This window comes from Xenopus laevis, chromosome 6S (assembly GCF_017654675.1).
Source record: "Xenopus laevis strain J_2021 chromosome 6S, Xenopus_laevis_v10.1, whole genome shotgun sequence".
NCBI lineage: Eukaryota > Metazoa > Chordata > Amphibia > Anura > Pipidae > Xenopus > Xenopus laevis.
The window spans coordinates 93,171,088-93,190,795 of NC_054382.1; the positions used below are offsets into that span (position 1 = coordinate 93,171,088).

The 19,708-nt window shown below is 38.2% G+C and overlaps 1 protein-coding gene across 5 annotated transcripts in view; it reads left to right on the plus strand.

Annotated features, from left to right (window-relative positions):
• Positions 1-19,708, plus strand: part of myom1.S (myomesin 1 S homeolog) — an 89,201-nt gene that overhangs the window by 38,359 nt on the left and 31,134 nt on the right. For 3 of the 5 annotated variants that reach the window (XM_041567839.1, XM_041567836.1, XM_041567837.1), the window contains 9 exons: positions 1,897-2,096; positions 2,988-3,044; positions 3,797-3,921; positions 4,354-4,537; positions 5,881-6,055; positions 6,755-6,876; positions 10,291-10,308; positions 14,489-14,685; positions 19,478-19,604. In XM_041567839.1, coding sequence (XP_041423773.1) covers positions 1,897-2,096; positions 2,988-3,044; positions 3,797-3,921; positions 4,354-4,537; positions 5,881-6,055; positions 6,755-6,876; positions 10,291-10,308; positions 14,489-14,685; positions 19,478-19,604 — 1,205 coding nt within the window. The remainder of the gene's footprint in view (positions 1-1,896; positions 2,097-2,987; positions 3,045-3,796; positions 3,922-4,353; positions 4,538-5,880; positions 6,056-6,754; positions 6,877-10,290; positions 10,309-14,488; positions 14,686-19,477; positions 19,605-19,708) is intronic. The other 2 variants (XM_018224183.2, XM_018224184.2) reach the window with 1 other exon arrangement.

The following is a 19,708-nucleotide window of genomic DNA, read 5'->3' on the forward strand; positions in this document are numbered from 1 at the left end:
TGGCACAGCAGCAATACCTTGCAAGCTTCAGTAATTTACTACATCACTTAAGCTTCATAGGATTAAATGGAGCAGGACTGTCAAGGCTGTATATTTAAATAATGCATGATTGTTGGTAGACAGTGTAAAAATATATCACACTGACAGTAGCTGTGTGGTGAGCTCTGGCAAAGAAAGCATTTTTAAAGCACCTAATAGCCCCTTTAATCTCTATTTCATTTACAGTTATTATTATATGTTATATATACAGCTAACACCTACATAACTGGACGATGGCAAGAATGCAGAGATGTGCTGATTTCTGCCCAATTTTATTTGTAGACCATTCCTATAAATTTAGTTTAACTCTAGATGAGTGTTTCTATGACAACTGCAACTGATTTTTTTCTGCTTTCTACCGCTTATTCACTCTGCCCCCAGTTTCCCATTTAATCCAATATTTACTTTGTCAGTGAAAATGAAGATGCAAAGAAGACTGTCCCGTCCCAGTGACACCATTTATTATAGTACAATATTATTATTATTACGACTTAACTGCTGAGTAATTATTTGGTTGTCTACAAAAGATTACACGGTTGCTCTTGGCTGCAATTTGCTGCACCAATTAGTGCCACTGCTTGCAGAGTTAACTGGCAAGTGTTCTACTTCAGTTTAGCATAAAAGTGTGGGCTTGAGATACCATTTCCAGTCTGGGATCTTGAAATTCTCTTTTTCAGTTTTCTGTGGGCAGCAGAATGCCCCAACATGCCCTGTGTGTGTGTGTCTGGAAGCTGTGTTGGTGACTTGTCCTTCTTACAGATGGCTTTGGAGCTCTATGCCTTTTCTCAGGAGTTGGGATACGGGTGTGGGTGCCTTTAAAGGCTATGGGTGCCTTTAAAGTCTTTGACAGCTACCTCCTATTGAGAACCAAATACTACATTTTTTTTAAAGCTGGAGGAAAAAAGGCTGATCCCACCTGCAACCAACCCATGTGTATATTCACAGGAGCTGGAAGTGATCTGCCAATCAGCATGGGTGATTTTGGGCAGGAAATGCAAGTATTTGTAATTTCTGGAAAAAACTACCTTGTGTGGGTGGTGACAGGCAGATCACATTCCTATCATTACATACACAGGTGCATCGTGGTAAAAAAGCATTGTGTTATAGACTAATATTACAAGTGACAGGAGAAGAAAATGCTAGTTTGCTCAAATCCAGGGCCAGATTTCAACCTGAAGTAACCCTAGGCCGCTCCCTTAAGCCCCTCACAGTTCACACCCCTACTCCCTTATATACTCCCAGCGCTGGTGGTGCAGGTGACCGATCACCTGAACTGGGGCCTGAACAGGTGGGTGATTCAAGCAACTGTCAACTTCTCCTGCCCAATTGCCAGTTCACAAGCTGCCCAAGATTTTTTCTGCCCTAGGCCTGGGCCTTTGTGGCCCGCCCAATCCACAAGAACTTCATCCACCTGTCAGTGCTTATTTGAGGCTTATTTAAGCAGTGAGCAATCAACTATATATTTTCCCAAAATATTCCCAGTCTCTGACATGTAGGTGTGCAATTAATTTTGAGGTGGCCATATCTGGGCTGATAAAAGCCAATACTTACCTGTGAATAGGACCCCCTTAAAAGCCTACTTATGTGATATCTGTTCAGATTCAGCCAGATATCAAAAGGCAGGGTCTCCAAAGGTCTCCATAGATTCCTATAATGATTTGTTATCTTGTGACCTCACTAGTTGTTTAGTATCTTATAATGTATGCCAGTTTGCTAAACCAGAAATTCGCACAATTTTGCTCTTTGTAGCAGAGATGTGGCCCCTCTTTGCCGCTTCAGGAACACAAAAAAGGTAAGTGATATATCCATACAATGCATGATATGTATATCATTATCTCTTGCTCTGTATTGTCTTAGATGTGAGCTTGGAACCCAACACTGGACCCAATGCAACGACACACCAGTCAAGTTTGCCCGTTTCCCAGTGACTGGATTAATAGAGGGCCGTTCCTACATATTCCGCGTGAGGGCTGTGAATAAAACTGGCATTAGCAGACCATCCCGTGTGTCAGAGCCAATCGCTGCCCTGGATCCAGCTGACAGAGCCCGAATAAAGTGTAAGCTTTACTTAATAAAGACAAATACTTCTTTACCGATAGATGACAGTGTATTATTCCTGCAGTTCCAAAAGATGTGTATTCTTAAACAACACAGGTAGCAGGATCCTGTCTTTTTGCTGGTTGCTTTCAGGGCTGGATTTACATAGCAGGCACCCTTAGGCCCACTGACGTTCATCGCCCCCGTCCCCTCCCTTTTATTTTGGAAAATAGAGATTGGCACACAGGAAATTTAAAAAACCATTGTAACTGCGCATCCCCAGTGTTTCTGAATCAATGTGTGTGTGTGTGTGTGGTCGGCCACCCCCTAAAATCCTGCCACCCTAGGCCCTGTTCCTTGGTGCCCTTTTCACAAATCAGGGCCTGGTTGCATTAAATTGAAAAGTATATAATTTAGGGGCAGATTTACTAAGGTTCGAATGGTAAATTCAAATTTTTTAAGTTTTTTTGGTCAAGACTCACAATTTCGAATTTAAAACCACCAACTTGAATTTGAATTAGAATGTGAGATTTATCACATCTCGATCCTGGAAACAGTTCTAATTCGATGCTTCGCCACCTAAAAGCTGCTGAGTTCATGTAGAAGTCAATGGCAGAGGTCTGTTGAACCATTTGAAGATTAATAGCCGAGTTTTTTTTTTCAGAGGAAAACTCGATTCTAATTCTAATCGAATTATAGGGTTGTTCCTATTCGATCAAATGTTAGGTGTTCGAGTTGTTTCATCAATAACCTCCCTCTCAAGTTGTGAGTACTTTCAAATTAGTTAGAGTTTAAAAAATTCACATAACTCTAAAATTCGACCTTTGATAAATAACCCCCCCTTAAAGTCATTTTAGTTGAATTTCAAATGTTTTCTGCAAAAATGATGTATCTTTTTGGATCTCTTTCAGGTCGCCCTTCTGCTCCATGGACTGGGCAAATCATTGTCACAGAGGAAGAGCCCACTGGTATATATATTTGTATAGATGAAATTACTTTAACATTTTTGTGTACTGCTGCAGAAAGTACAGCTTTGTTAAACTGCTGTATTTGCCTCCTATAAATATTAATTAGATCCTGTAGTGTGTAGTATTATTACAGAGAAAAAAAGTAATTTTTTTAAAAAAATATGAATTATTTTATTCCAACTGAGTCTATGAGAGATGGCCTTGTAATTTGGAGATTTCTGGATACAGATTTTCCAGATAACAGATCCCAAAACATTTGGTCACCTTATTTGCACACTAAACCATTCTTTTAGACACCATTGATGGCCGTTCTGAGTCTAGCAGCAGCACTAAGTACACCTGAATATTTGCCCGAATTTCTGTAATTATAACTAAAAGACTAATGACTAAAGATGATGTTTATTAATATGAGGTGGAGCAGCTCTACTACTTATACTGTGTTGAATATCATACAGAAACCTCAGAGGAAATAGACTTCCTAGTGGATAGATTGGAATAAAAAATGGTTGAATATTTTCTTGATTGTGTATTTGATTTTAGAGCAGCCTTGTTTTACACACCAGAAATTCATACAGCATATGCTTCATTTAAAATCCATATCTGATCACCATAATAGAGCTTATTTATGAAGCTAGGGGCAATGAGCTAAGGGGGCATGTTACGCCATGAGTTTTGCCATAAAGCACAGACTTGCATTTGTACACCAACCTGTTTTTTATGTCATTAATCCTACAGGGGTTCTTGTTTTACAGAGGGAGTTATTCCTGGCCCCCCAACTGATCTCAGTGTTACTGAAGCCACCAAGAACTATGTGGTGCTTAGCTGGAAACCACCAGGTCAACGTGGCCATGAAGGTGTCATGTACTATGTTGAAAAGGTAATATACCATTTTTAGAGTTTCATTTAAACAATACCCAGCAGGCCAGACCTGGCCTCTGCAAGGGAGCCATATACTTGCTATATGCACCATAAGGAGGCTATATATACAGGGTTCTGGAATGTTATCTTTGGCTCTCCTTATTTGTGTTTGCAATATAAGTCCTTATTAGACATGAGTGCAATGTATAGGCCTTGTGCTGTACATACTTCTTACCTATTGTTTAAATTACAAAAAAAATCGATGATTTTGTTGTTTATTGAACTAAGCAGGGCAAACAGAATCTACTCCATGTATGGTCCTAGCAGGGTAATAATACCAGTATACAATCCTCTCCTGTCACTCTATATTTTGCTTCAGTTTTTAGGAAACAGCTGCAATTCTTCATAAAGAACTTTTTTTCATTGAACTTTCTAACCCTTTAATTTACAGTGTGTTGCTGGAGTAGATAACTGGCAAAGAGTCAATACAGAGATCCCAGTTAAATCCCCGCGTTTTGCACTTTTCGATCTGGCAGAAGGGAAATCATACAGTTTCCGTGTGCGTTCCTGTAACTCTGCTGGGGTCGGGGAGCCTTCTGAAGCCACTGAAGCTACTGTAGTAGGTGACAAGCTTGGTGAGTAATACAGAGCCATAAAAGGATAGCTCACCTATAAAATAACTTCCAGAATGATGTAGATTGTGATATTCTGAGGAAATTTGTAGTAGGTCTTATTTTAAAAATTTTAAATAGTTTATCTTATTGTTTATCAGCTCTCAAGTTTGTTTTTTATTACATGGACGTTTCAGGGGGGCCCTGGCCACCAATTTTCTTATAACGTGGGGGGGTCTCGACCACAATTTTCTTTTAATGGGGGGGGCCTGACCACAAATGTTTTTTTCAATGGGGGCCCTGACCACCAATATTTTTTTATTTTTTTTTTTACATGTGGGAACCATTTTTTTTGTAGTGTGTGGTGGACCTGTGGGGTGTGGAGAGCGGACCTGTAGGTGGGGCTTGTGGTGGGCGCAGCCCAGGGGACCCAGGACATTTTTTCGTATATGGGGCCCTGCGATTTCTGATCGCGGCCTTGGTACTTTATATAAAATATGGCATGTCTAGCCATATCCATTGTTAGGGTTTAGTTCTCCTTTATCAGCAGTGTCCAGTTTACCAACAGGCATATTTAGGATTTATTATAAAAGCATTCATGCTGCATGGCACTGACCAATTTTACCTACTGCAAATGACTAATTTCAGCATGAGTCAGTGATTTGCAATGTACGTAATTGACAACATGGCTGCGTTGTTCCCAGCAGACAAATATGTTATGAAAGTATAAGAACAAAACATTTGCATGAATTACAAGGTAGAAAACATCCACTACATTTTGGGTGTATGTTTATAGCAATGACAACTCGGTGTTAACTAAGTCATAGCCCACCAGTGGACCTCTGAGTATTTCGGTGGAATGCTTGAATAATATTGGGAAGGCACCTGGTTACTAAACCCTGTCATAAGGCAACCACAGACAACATATAGCTTGCAGCAAATCACATAAATACTGTAGGGATAATAATGGAGATGCTAAATTGCACAAAATAAGCCAATCAGCAAATAGCTTTGAACAGCCTAGTATAAGTTAGAAGATTAAAGCAACTATCTGATTGGTGGTGTAGGTAACACCTATGTAGTTGTGGCACTTAAACAGAGTTTCTTTCTGTTATTTTTAATATCTTTAACTTCTGGAGGAAATCCACGAAAATATACAATTAAAGATATTTTCTCTTTCTATGAAAAAATCTATTACTATTAATTAAAAACATTTTATTATGTTATTATGTGTATAACAGTGCAAGAATTATCCAAAATGGGAAACTAATTACAGTTGTGCTTCTTGATGTTTGGGAATCTTTTGCACAGGCTAACAAGTGCAGAACTTGCTCAAGTTTTTTTTTTCATTTTTAATATACTTTTAGATATCCCAAAACCTCCAAGTAACATTATACCAACAAGAAACACAGACACATCAGTGGTTGTCACATGGACTGAGTCGAAGGATGCCAAAGAATTGGTTGGGTATTACATTGATGCCAGCATTGCAGGGTCCGGGCACTGGGAACCATGTAACAACAACCCTGTAAAAGGCAAACGGTAAAGTAATTATATGATGTTACTTAAAGGAAAAGTGGCGCCAAAAAGTGAAAGTGTTTTATAGGAATGACAATATAGGCTACAGTTACTGCACCGGTAAGGGTCTGGCCACACGGGCAGATTCGGGGGGTTTGGTCGCCAGGCGACAAATCTCCTCTTCTTCGCGGCGACTAATCTCCCCGATCTGCCTTCCCCCGGCTAAAATGAAAAAAGCTTGGGGGCAGGCACTCATGAGGAAACTTTGGGCGACTTCGTAAAACGAAGCGCTCCATGTGCCTGCCCCCAGGCGATTTACATTTTAGACGGCGGAAGGCAGGGGAAGGCAGATTGGGGAGATTAGTCGCCGTGAAGAAGAGGAGATTTGTCGCCTGGCGACTAATCTCCCCAAATCTGCCCATGTGGCCAGACCCTTAAGCTGGTGTGTTTGCTTTAGAGATACAACTATAGTTTTTATAAACAAGCTGCTGTGTAGCCATGGTGACAGCCACAGCATACACAGTAGATAATCTTTCTCATCACCCTGCCATACAGATGTTCTTTGTGCAAATTGCGCTGAATTGTAGAACGCTGTACAGATACACCATCTGCAGCAACATGTTCTTGCAGGTTTTTGGAGGGGAACTTTGGTTTGTCTGTAACCAAACTTTTTCATACGACTGTACATGTTAATGTTGATTGTTGTTCCTGGTTACAATGAAGATTCGTTTGCCATGGGCTCCTCACTGGTGAGAAGTATGTATTCCGTGTCAGAGCTGTCAATGCGGCAGGACTCAGTGACTACTCATCTGATTCTGAGGCCATAGAAGTCAAAGCTGCTATAGGTAAGTCTTTTCATGACACTATGATTTTCTACCAAGAAACATAGTAGAAATATGTGACCTTTATCATAAAAATCTAGTTTTAGATATTAAGTGGTAATGTTGCTCTGCGATAAAATTTGTATTTCCTTCTGGTTATTATTTTTTACTCAATTCATGCAAATGCCTCATCACCGACTTGTCACAGTTAATCCTTGATGTTAATGTTGTGTAATCCTTGATGTTAATGTTGTGTATTTTCTCACCTTCTACCAATGATTTCGTTATCCACTTCCTTCATACCGTATATATATGGCAGTGGAAGTCTGGAAGTTGTGGTTGAGCAGGCGGTATTCCTGTCATCACCAAAACTTAAAATTTACTGCTGTTCATTTAGTATTTATAATGAAACTGTAGTATGCAGAATACTAATAAACCAACGGATGCATGATTTGTTTGAATGCCTGCCTATGGGTCATGAGTATTGACATTATTCTTGCATGACCAGTGGCATAAAAGAGACTGCACCCAACATAGTTAAGTCACAGTGAGCACGTTGGATGATATTTGTATCCTAAGCAAATACAGAGAACTGGCATTTTCATACAGTGAAGAAATCATTTGCATGGTGATGTTGTATTGTTTAGTGCACTCATCTGTAGGAAATGGGGAGGCACATTTATCAAGGGTCGAATTTCGAATCCATGTGAGTTTTTGAAAACTCACATAAACTCCCATAAATTTGATCAATCGAAATGTATTAATAAAATCGAATTTTCTCAGCTCGGACGAGTTGAATCGAATTTGAATTAGAAAAACTTGATTCGAATTAAAAAAAACTAGTTTTGAATTAAAAAAACTCGACTCGAATTAATAAAACTTGATTCAAATTAAAAAATACTTGATTTGAATTAAAAAACTTCCACATTAAAAAAACTTGATTCCAGTTGTTTTCTCCTAAAAAAACTTGAATGCCAGGAAGGCTTCAAACAACACCAAATTGATCCCCGGACGTGTCCCATTGACTTATACAGTAATGCGGCAGGTTTTGGCTGGCGAATAGTCGAATTCGAGTTCTTAAAGGGCATGTGAAGGCAAAAAAATAAAATCACATTTTTTCTTTCTTTAATGAAAAGAAACATATCTCCAATATACTTGAATTAAAAAATGTGTACCGTTTTTATAAGAAACCTGACTGTATGCAGTGAAATTCTCCCTTCATTTACTGCTGTGGATAGGAATTGTCAGACGGTCCCTAACTGCTGAGCAGGGAAACAATCATACTTATGAACAGCAGGGGGAGCCCCCTGACTTACTTCCCAGCCATGCAGAACTCAAGCAGCTTTGTTTATGACGATCCCTAAGCAGCCCAGACCACACTGAGCATGTGCACAGTCTTAGTCTTGCAAAGATGTTTAACAAAGTTACAAGATGGTGACCTTCTGTAGCCAACTTTGAAAGCATAAATCATTTGTTTGATCAGGCTTGTGGTGCAGTAAGTTCATGTTTATATTTGGTATACAAAATACAGCCTTTACATGCCCTTTAAAGGGAACCGGTCACCCCAAAAAAATGATTCAAAATCCTATTTTATAATATTAGCCAAGAAAAATGAATTTTAATTACACTATATAAAATATTTGAATCTTGTTTCCTTCAGTCTGGGAATTCAAAATGATAGCAAGCAGGCAGCAGCCATTTTGTTGACACTGTTATTAAAGGAATTGTTCAGTGTAAAAATAAAAACTGGCTATATAGATAGGCTGTGCAAAATAAAACATGTTTCTAATATAGTTAGTTAGCCAAATATTTAATGTATAAAGGCTGGAGTGATTTGATGTATAACAAGTCAGTCTGAACACTACTTCCAGCTTTTCAACTCTCTTGGTTTACACTGACTGGTTACCCTGGCTACCAGGCAGTAACCAATCAGAGACTTGTGGGTGGGCCACATGGGTCATTTCTGTTGCTTTTGAATCTGAGCTGAATGCTGAGGATCAATTGCAAACTCACTGAACAGAAATGTACCATGCGGCCCCCCTTCAAGTCGCTGACTAACTCAGAGTTATAGAGCTGAAAAGCAGGAAGTTGGATTCTGGCTGTTTTATTAGACATCTGTTAACTCCAGCCTTTATATATTACATTTTTGCCTAACTAACTATATTAGAAACATTTTTTATTTTGCACAGCCTATCTATTTACACAGTTTTTATTTTCACACTGAACTGTTCCTTTAAGACAAGCCTTGTATCATCTCAGAATCTTATTTGTGCACCAGACTGGGGAACCAGATGTCCATCCCCATGCCCTGGCTACACAATTAAATGGTAAAGAGAACGGGGGAATGTGGGGAGAGCAGTGACATCTAGGAAGTGCTGAATGGAAAGTGAAAGTAATTGTCTGCCCCGCCTCTATGCCCATGGCATAGAGGAGGGGCAGACAATAATTGATTGACAGCTGAAATTTTTAAATGAGCTTACAACAGCTATGAATGATTTAATAAAAAATAGAAATTGGATTTCATGTTTAATTTGAAAAGGACTTTTATTATACAGATTTTTGTGTCTGGATGACAGGTCCCCTTTAAAGAGCCAGAGTATGATAAATCTCAAAATTCGAATTCGAATCAAAACTCGAATCAAGTTCGGATAATTCACAATTGAAATTTGATAGTTTTAATCTAATTCGAATTTTCACTTCAACCCTTAATAAATCTGCTCCTTAAAGGAGAAGGAAAGCTACGGAGGCATTTTATTGCCAATAGATTAGCTGCAATAGTGCAAGCTAGAATGCTATATTTATTCTGTAGAATGTTTTACCATACCTGAGTAAAAAGCTCTAGAAACTCTCAGTTTGTTTAGGATAGGAGCTGCAGTATTAATGTAGTGTGACATCACTTCCTGCCTGAGCCTCTCCCTGCTCTGGGCTCAGATTACAGTAGAGAAGGGAGGGGGGTGGGGGAAGAGGATCAAACTGAGCATGCTCTTGCCCAGGGCAATGAGGTTTAAGCTGATAGCAGGAAGTCTGATACAGAAGTCCATGTGTACACAATAGAAGGAAAGAAATGCAGTGTTTCTTTTGACAGGGGACTCAGAGCAACATTACTTTGGAGGCTTACTGGTGTATTTAGATGGACCTTTCTTATAAGGCTTACTTAGTTTTAACCTTTCCTTCTCCTTTAATGTTGAATCCTCAAGCCATTGATTGGCTCTGTATAATAAGAGTCTACTGTTATACCTTTCTTTTATGGTATCTCAGCATGTTATAAAAAAAATTGTGGAGTGTGGTATGCTAGTAAATCTACATGTTTTGTTTTCTTGGCACTGAGTGATTAAGGGTCTTGATTGGATCAATAAATCCATGACCCTTTTACCACTTTGTGTCTCATGAATTAACAATACATTTTCCAATATCTTTGTTATTTTCTGAACGTTATAGGGGGAGGATTGCCTCATGGTGCGTGTCCTGAACTGAGTGGTATTGCTGATGGACTAACAGACTACCCTGCATGCCGGGAAGTCAAGCATGAGTCCACGCAGCATTTGCTTGCCACAGATACTTTGAGCGATAGCAATGCTAAAACCCCAAATATCTCACCCAGTAAATGTGTTACACCTGGACACACTGGAGTAAGTAAAATAAGTCTGAGTAATGAGACTGTGGCTCCTTGCCAATCGAAACAGAAAGAGGAACAGAAATGTAAGTAGAACTTCAGTGGCGCCATCTTCAATCATGATCACTTCCTCTGCTGATGAAAACCACAAGCTTATCTTACCATTCTGTCTCCGTCTAATTCTCATTTCACCATACATGCTTCATTGTTTGCGGAAATACTGTATATTGTGTCTAGTACAGTATAAACAGAAGAACAAGAGGAACATTTGGAGCCCATCCTTAGTACACTAAAGGCAGACTATACACAGGAAGAACCCAATTGAAACTCACACCCCTGTTGTCACAAATGATGGCACCAATGTATTTGTCCTGCATGTGTAATATATATTTTCACACTAATTAATTCTCTCCATACATTATAATCACCTTCCATCTTCTTTCAATAAAAATTAATTTAGCAAAAGGTGCACATTGAAATGGTTAGATTTTATATTATACTGGCCCTGATTTGTTATCATTTTATTAAATGTCTGCACAATACTCATAGAACCAGATACGGCTCTTCACTAAATACAATTAATAAATAATAAAAAAGGTTATCTTGCGATCAGTATATAATTCTAAAAATCAGATACAGATATTCCATTTTAAGGGGAGGCCCATTTATCAGCACTCTCATTTTGATAGTTTTAGAGGTTTTAGAAACCATGAAAAAACTATTTTTTTTCTAAAACCACAAATGCCATGTCATTTATTAAAAGATCTGAATATAAAAAAAGCACAAATGAAAAAGAAAATTAACATTGCACTAAAAAAATACAACATTTTCCAGACAATTACTAGTGACAATTACTAGTAAAAAAAATCCAAAAACCTCTAAAAGTTTGAATTGATCAAAAATGGTCTAATAAGATCAGCACAGCTCCCATTGGGGCAAATTTACTAAAGGGCGAAGTGGCTAACACTAGCGAAAATTCACCAGCATGACGTCATTTCGTTACTTCGCCGATTTACTAACGGGTGCTGGCGTAAATTCGCTAGCGAAGTGGACCTACTCTAGCGCTACTTCGCACCCTTAGGCCAGGCGAAGTTGCGATATGTCGAAGGGACTACGCTAATTCACTAACTTGCGGATTTTACTGAACGTTACCTCTTGGGCCAGACTTGCCTTCGGAACCTCAGATCAGGTGAAGTGCAATAGAGTAGATAGGGCGTGCTTTGAAAAAAGTTGAAATTGAAGTCCCAAAAAACGCTGGCGTCTTTTACTTTTTTAAGGGTGATAGGCTGAAAAAGACCGTAAATTTTTTTGGGGGCACCCTCCTTCCCCCCTACATTCCCTAACATTTCCTAACATATGGCACCTAAACTATACAGTGGGCACATGTGTAGGGAAATATAATAACTCTATTTTATTTTATGAAGCTTTCGCAGACTTGTGTAGTGTAATGTATTTGCTGCTACATATACGTCCATTGTTCTTTAACTTGGCGCCGTATGCAAATTAGGCATCGCTAGCGTAACTTTGCTTTGCTTGATGACGTAATGCTAGTGCAACTTCGCTACCTTTCGCCTCCCTGAGCGCAACTTCGGATTTTAGTGAATTAGCGGTGCCCTGACGAAACTTCGCCTGGCGAAGTGCGGAGAAGTCAACGCTGGCACAACTTCAAAGGTAAGTAAATTTGCCCCAATTGACTTCTATAGGGCCCAAACAGCTTTTCCTTGGTGGTTGTTTGTATAACAGTTTTTATGGTTTTTACACATAATAAATCTCGGATTTATAGAGTTTTAAGAAATAAAAAAGCACACATTTTTAGACTTGCAAATGTTAATAAATGCAAATGTTAATAAATAGGCACCTTAGACACTGTTAATGTCTGATGACATATGATCCCTAAATCATTTTATACAAAAGGCCATGTGGCACCTCTCAGGCTCTGATTCAAACATGGTAAATATAAGACTACATAAGACCCTTAAATCAATTTATAGTAAAGACCAAATGGCCCCTTTCAGTCACTTTACTGTGTGACAGTGTCCCTTCAACTCCAATATTATTATATTTCCCTCTGTAGGAACCTAGATTTGCTGCACAGAACTCTGAATATAACACAGTAATATAACTTAATACATCTCTCGGCATCTTGTGTCGACGTTGCATGTCTAATTTGCTACTGTAAACTTTTCCTTCTTCTACTGACTTGCCTTGTGTTTTGTGCATGTGGGTTTGGTACCAGGAACGTATTTGGATCATGCATACTGTATGTAAAAATAAGCTTTCATTTCTGCAAGAGATGTTTGCATTAGGGATACACCAAGTCTTGGATTCAGTTAGGCATTGAGCTGAATTCTTTCATACTTCACCAAATCTAAAATCATGCAACAAGCCCTGGACAACTGCAGGCTAAAATTTGTTGTTTTTCGCAGATAATGGAATTATGTTTTATTACATTTGAATGTTCAAATCAGGTTTCCTTTCAGCCATATGAAACAATGATTATTGTAGACCTAATTGGCACATTGACACATTTGTTTCAGTTTGCTCCAGCTGTTGTGTTTCTGATCACTGTACAAAGAACATTACTTAGAGCACTGCTAGGAAAATAATACATGGGGGACAAGTGGTGCTGCAAGAAAATAGCTAAGAGATTCTTTCCTACAAAGCTAGTGTACCAACAGCATATTCTGTGCAGGAGGCGCTACAAAGCTAGCAACAAACTCTCTGTAATGCCTTTGCCATTTCTTTCCTACCAATGCATGTATTTTCTATAAAATGTCAGGACAAGGCAATTAGGGACATATTTATCTAGACAAAAAATTTGTGAGTTGTGTGCGGGTTTTTCTACCTTGGATAAACTCGAATTTCAAATGTTTCGGTATTTATGACAAAATCCGAATGTCAAAAAGTCAAATGAGAAACGACGGGGAAAAAACCTCTAATGATCGAGTTCATGTCCCAAAAAAATTTGAATTGTTCGCATTGATCGGGTTTATGTCCCAAAACCTCAAATTTACCGAATTTTTTTGGAAAAAGACCCTCAAGCTTGGCACAACTTTTTGTCCATTTTCTGTTTTTCAAATATTGGGAGGTATGCAGAAGTAGTGATTTATGCTGGCCTGCCCCTAGTTGTGTGTCTGTTTATCAGAAATGCATTACCTTTAGTTCATTAAACGACAGCCTTAAATCTTGCACAAGATGTTTTTCTCATTTCTCGTTAGTCTCTTTATGAATTAGAATTATTATATTATTATTTTAGTATAGCTTAGTTCATTTAAATCTTGAGCAACAGGCCAATATCTATGGACTTCTGCTAATACTGTATATCTATTTGTGTGAATTATGTCGGTATAAATGTAAATCCACAAACAATGCTGGCAAAGGTTCCTGTTTTGTTGCCTATTGGTAAGTAACTGGAAATGCAATCACCCAAACAAAGGGGCTTATTTATTAATAATACTGGTGTACTGAACATTTTTCAACCGGAACTAAATTGTCACATCATTATCATGCAGTTTAGCAGTATTTAATGAATAAAACCCTACCAGGCTCCATTTTAAGTAGGTAAGTTTGGTTTCTTTTGTACAACACCATGTGATAATGTGCAATGATAACTTCCAAATACATTCCAAAATATGCCATTGTATGAAATTGTGCTTTGCAATAATCAATGCAGAATTTTTGACAGATACACATTAAAAGATTTTGAGCTTTTTTTTTACGAAAATTATTTTTTCCAATATTTTGGGCTATCCTAAAATATCATTGCACCTTAATGATGCTCCACTGGTCTTAGATATGACCTTTTGTCACTTTAAAACTTATTCACTTTGTAAGACATTGGATTGCACCACTGTTTATACAGCTTCATGGTTACTGTATTATGTAACAGTAACGTGTTTGAGGTACACTGGAATTGGCTTTTCTGTGTTGTCCATGACAACATACAATACATTGTGTATATTGCTAACTAATTTCATCTCTAACTAATTTCATCTCTAATGTGTATATCATATGTTAAAACAGCAATCCCATCTCCACCTTATGACATCACCATCCTGGAAAGTGTTCGCGACTCTATGGTATTAGGATGGAAAGAACCCAAAATTACAGGAGGTCTGGATATTAAAGGCTACTATGTGAACTTCCGTGAAGTCATTAATGGTGTTCCAGGAGAATGGCAGGAGGCCAATATTAAAGCCATTAGCGAAAGAGCGTACAGAGTAAGAGCTTTATTTAATTCTCCCTGTTTAATTGCCCATTGACCAATGACCAACATGAAAGTTGTGCGTGTCTACAATATGTATACCCCTATATATATATATATATATATATATATATATATATATATATAGTCTGTAACAAACGACCGCACTCTGAAGACCGGACTTAGTGCTCTCTTTGCGGGTGCAGGGTCCAAAAAGTTCATATAGAGATTTGTCTGCAAGGATCCGCACACCAAAATTTTCATTTAACAAAATTGTTTTATTTCGTACATAGCTCCGACGTTTCGGCCCACATTAGGGCCTTTTTCAAGGAACTTGAAAAAGGCCCTAATGTGGGCCGAAACGTCGGAGCTATGTACGAAATAAAACACTTTTGTTAAATGAAAATTTTGGTGTGCGGATCCTTGCAGACAAAAATCTATATATATATATATATATATATATATATATATATATATATATATATATATATATATATATATATATATATATTGAGGTCTATCAATTACTTATATGCTTTATATATTTAATGAACTAATATTGGAAAGTTACTTAGAATTTGATTTTACTTCATTAGGCAAAAACAGTTTTTGGGTTAAAATCACCTATATTTCTTGTAAGGCATGTATGTATGACTTTTTAGAGTAATGCATATTAAGAGTCCTTCTTAGTTTGGATATGCTAAGGATTTTCTATTACTAATATGTATGTATTCCTTGATGGAACATGAATTCTTTGGAAACAGGGTTTATACATAAGACCTGAATGTAGGTAATCATAGTTACATAGTTAAATTGGGTTGAAAAAAGTCAAAGTCCATCAAGTTCAACCCCTCCAAATAAAACCCAGCATCCATACACACACCCCTCCATACTTTCACATAAATTCTATATACCCATACCTATACTAACTATAGAGTTTAGTATCACAATAGCCTTTGATATTATGTCTGTCCAAAAAATCATCCAAGCCCCTCTTAAAGGCAATAACAAAATCAGCCATCAACAGTGTCGGACTGGGACACCAGGGACCCACCCAAAAACCTTTGACTAGAGGCCCACCAATAAATCTTAGACCAGGGGCTCACTCTTAGTAGTATTATAATTCCTCTCCTCACTCAACCTCTATTCTCCTAGTCTCTTTTCTTTACATACTTTAATACTATAATCTATTATTCAATCTCTTTAGCCACTTTGTTCTCATAGAAATAGGGAATGGCCATTAAATAGGCCCCATGTCTAGCAGCATAAGGGCCCACTGACACCTTGGCCCACCGGGACTTTTCCAGGTATCCTGGTGGGCCAGTCCGACACTGGCCATCACAACATCACCCAGCAGTGCATTCCACAACCTCACGGTCCTCACTGTGAAGAACCACCTATGTTGCTTCAAATGAAAGTTCTTTTCTTCTAGTCTAAAGGGGTGGCCTCTGGTATGGAGATCCACTTTATGGGTAAAAAGGTCTCCTGCAATTTGTCTATAATGTCCTCTAATGTACTTGTAAAGTGTAATCATGTCCCCTCACAAGCGGCTTTTTTCCAGAGAAAACAACCCCAACCTTGACAGTCTCCCCTCATAATTTAAGTCTTCCATCCCGCTAGCCAATTTAGTTGCACTTAGTCTCTGCACTCTCTCCAGCTCATTTATATCCCTCTTAAGGACTGGAGTCCAAAACTGCACTGCATACTCCAGATGAGGCCTCACCAGGGACCTATAAAGAGGCAAAATTATGTTTTCATCCCTTGAGTTAATGCCCATTTTTATGCAAGACAGAACTTTATTTGCTTTAGTAGCCACAGAATGCCACTGCCCAGAATTAGACAACTTGTAATCTTCAAAAACCCCAAGATCCTTCTCATTTAAGGAAACTCCCAACACACTGCCATTTAGTGTATAACTTGCATTTATATTATTTTTGCCAAAGTGCATAACCTTGCATTTATCAACATTGAACCTCATTTTCCAGTTTACTGCCCAGTTTTCCAGTTTAGACAAATCACTCTGCAAAGTGGCAGCATCCTGCATGGAACCTATAGTTCTGCACAATTTAGTATCATCTGCAAAAATAGAAACAGTACTTTCAATGCCCACCTCCAGGTCATTAATAAACAAGTTGAAAAGCAACGGACCTAGTACAGAGCCCTGCGGTACTCCACTAACAACACTGGTCCAATTAGAAAATGTTCCATTTACCACCACTCTTTGTAGTCTATCTTTTAGCCAGTTCTCTATCCAGGTACAAATACTATGTTCCAGGCCAACATTCCTTAATTTAACCAGTAACCTTTTGTGTGGCACTGTATCAAATGCTTTAGCAAAGTCTAAGTAAATCACATCCACTGCCATCCCAGAATAAAGGTCCCTGCTTACCTTCTCATAAAAAGAAATTAGGTTAGTCTGGCAAAATCTATTACGCATAAAACCATGCTGGCACACACTCATAGTATTATGATTTGCTATAAAGTCCAGTATCTTCTTTATTAACCCTTCGAAAAGCTTTCCTACCACTGACGTCAGACTAACTGGCCTATAGTTTTGAGGCTGAGAATGGGATCCTTTTTTGAATAGAGGCACCCCATTAGCATTTCGCCAGTCTCTCGGCACTATGCCAGACCTCAATGAAACCTGAAAAATTAAGTAAAGAGGTTTGGCAATCACAGAGCTAAGCTCGCTAAGTATGCTGGGATGAATACCATCTGGCCCCGGACCTTTGTTTATCTTAACATGTTCTAGTCTCTTTTGAATTTCCTCATGTCAGAAGCCTAAACCAGGATGTACATGTTTATACAATATATACATTAAGAGGGGAGGATTAATACACAGGGGTGATCAAGGGTCCATTCAGCTTTTTTGTGTGGATGTAGTTTAGGGCCCCAACATGTCATTAATCTGCCACTGTACATTAAACCAACTGCCATTAACAAATTACCGTAGGCTGGTTGTAGACCACCATAATCACCTACATTTCTTCACACTGACAATATACATTTTTTATTTTAGTTTAAATGAGCTAAAAGCTTGTGAGCACTAGGGCAGGCTAAGCAAGAGGAGCTTACAAGTAATGTAAATCATACAGTTACCCTGAATTTCTTTCAAATGTTTTATATTATTTAATACATGTCATGCAGATTCTATCCAATGATAACTCAAATTTGAAACTAAAGTGCCAAAAACAAGGGTACTAAAGGGCATATGTAGTAACATGGGCACTGTAGTAAAAGTTCAGCAGTTAAAGGGGAACTCCGGCTTCCAAACCAAAATTTGATAAAGAGATCCACATAACACAGAAACCCCTAACCCTAATATAAGTTACCTGTTTCTTCAAAAAGTATGAATAAATGCCATTTTCTATGCTAAAATCCAGCTGTTTAACAGTTATTCGCTTTCTGCATCATTTGAAATCCTGGCAGGGAAGGAGGGACTAAACACCGATGTTACAAATTATAGCAACTTCTCCACAGCTTACAGACAGCATGCAGGAACTACATAACCCACAATGCATTGCACTGTGATGTTCTGTTCCTTATTGAAATCGCATGTACAAGAAATTGTGGGGTTTTGGAGGAAGTAGGCAGATTGCTGTTGATACAGTAGTCAGCCAGCTCAGCAAAGTAGTCAGAAAGATCAACAGGAGAGCAGGGGGCTAGGCTTAGGGAACTGTTCTAAACCATCAAAAATCATGAAAAGTCTGCATATTTTTTCATTGATGTATATTGCAAAGTTGCTTGAAATTATGTTTACTTTTCACAAAAGAGATACTGACACCAGAAATTAAACTCTTTTTTTTACATCTATCATAATATTGCCTTTGAAAGCAACTTATAACTTTGCCATAAAGTATTTGCACAATGCTTTTACATTATCTGTCTGATGCCCCATGTTCCTCTATGAGGGGGCTGCCATATTTGTGCAACAGGAGTCCGTTAGCATTTGAAACTTTAACTGACAGGCTGAGACTAGGGTTGCCACCTGGCCGGTAAAAATGATGACTGAATGTTATTAATATGGAAAAAAAAGATAAATATATAGGAAGGCCGGTTTTTTTTCCAGAAAAGGTGGCAACCCTAGCTGAGAAAGGACAGTCAGGTTGGCAAAACAATCAGGTTTAGAAACTTCAACTAACAATTACTTACAAAAACAAACCTCTCAGCAAAAAACGATCAACATGACCTATAGGTAACTATTAATGTACATTCATATTTTAAAAATTAGTTTTTTAGTGTATCACTTTAACTTATGTTTGTGTGGAGTTCCCATTTAAGCGTGCATAAAAGAGTTCAAATAAATTACCCAATTTACAAAATAATTAATATACAGTTTCCATGTGTTACTAATTGCATAGCCACGCGATTAAGGATGGACAGTGGCAATATGTATCTGTATGACAGTTAGGTACTAACTAGCCTTCACGTTAGGGAAAGTTGGAGAATTGTTAAAGCTGCGCCTGACGAATAGGATACAAATGTATGTCTCTTGGATATTTTTATCCCATTCTAGAAGTGGAATTAATTATCACATCAGCTGCACATTAGACATTCTGAATGTTTTCCAATTTAAATGACTGTGAGTGGGAGGAATTAGTTACAGATTGTGCAATGCTCAGTTACACATAGATTATGAAGGACAATTGGCACCTTGGATTCGGAAAACTCGAATGCATACAGAAACTGAAACACTGATCTGAATATTACATTTAGAAACTGTCATTTATCTGACAACTGCTACTTTAATGGCAATTACATTGCTGGCAGAGGATAATATGTCATGATTTATTGTCTCTAAAATACAGATTCTAAATCTGAAAGAAAATATGGTGTACCAGTACCAAGTGGCGGCTTGTAACCTGGCTGGGGTTGGAACACCCTCACAGCCAAGCAAACCATTCACATGTGAGGAATGGACCATTGCTGTGCCAGGTAATTGCCCATTATATTTACATATTTCCAGTTATAGTAATAACGAAAGGCAGTGTTACAACTGTTCGGGATAAGTTTAAGTGAGGTCCCATTTTTTTTATGCA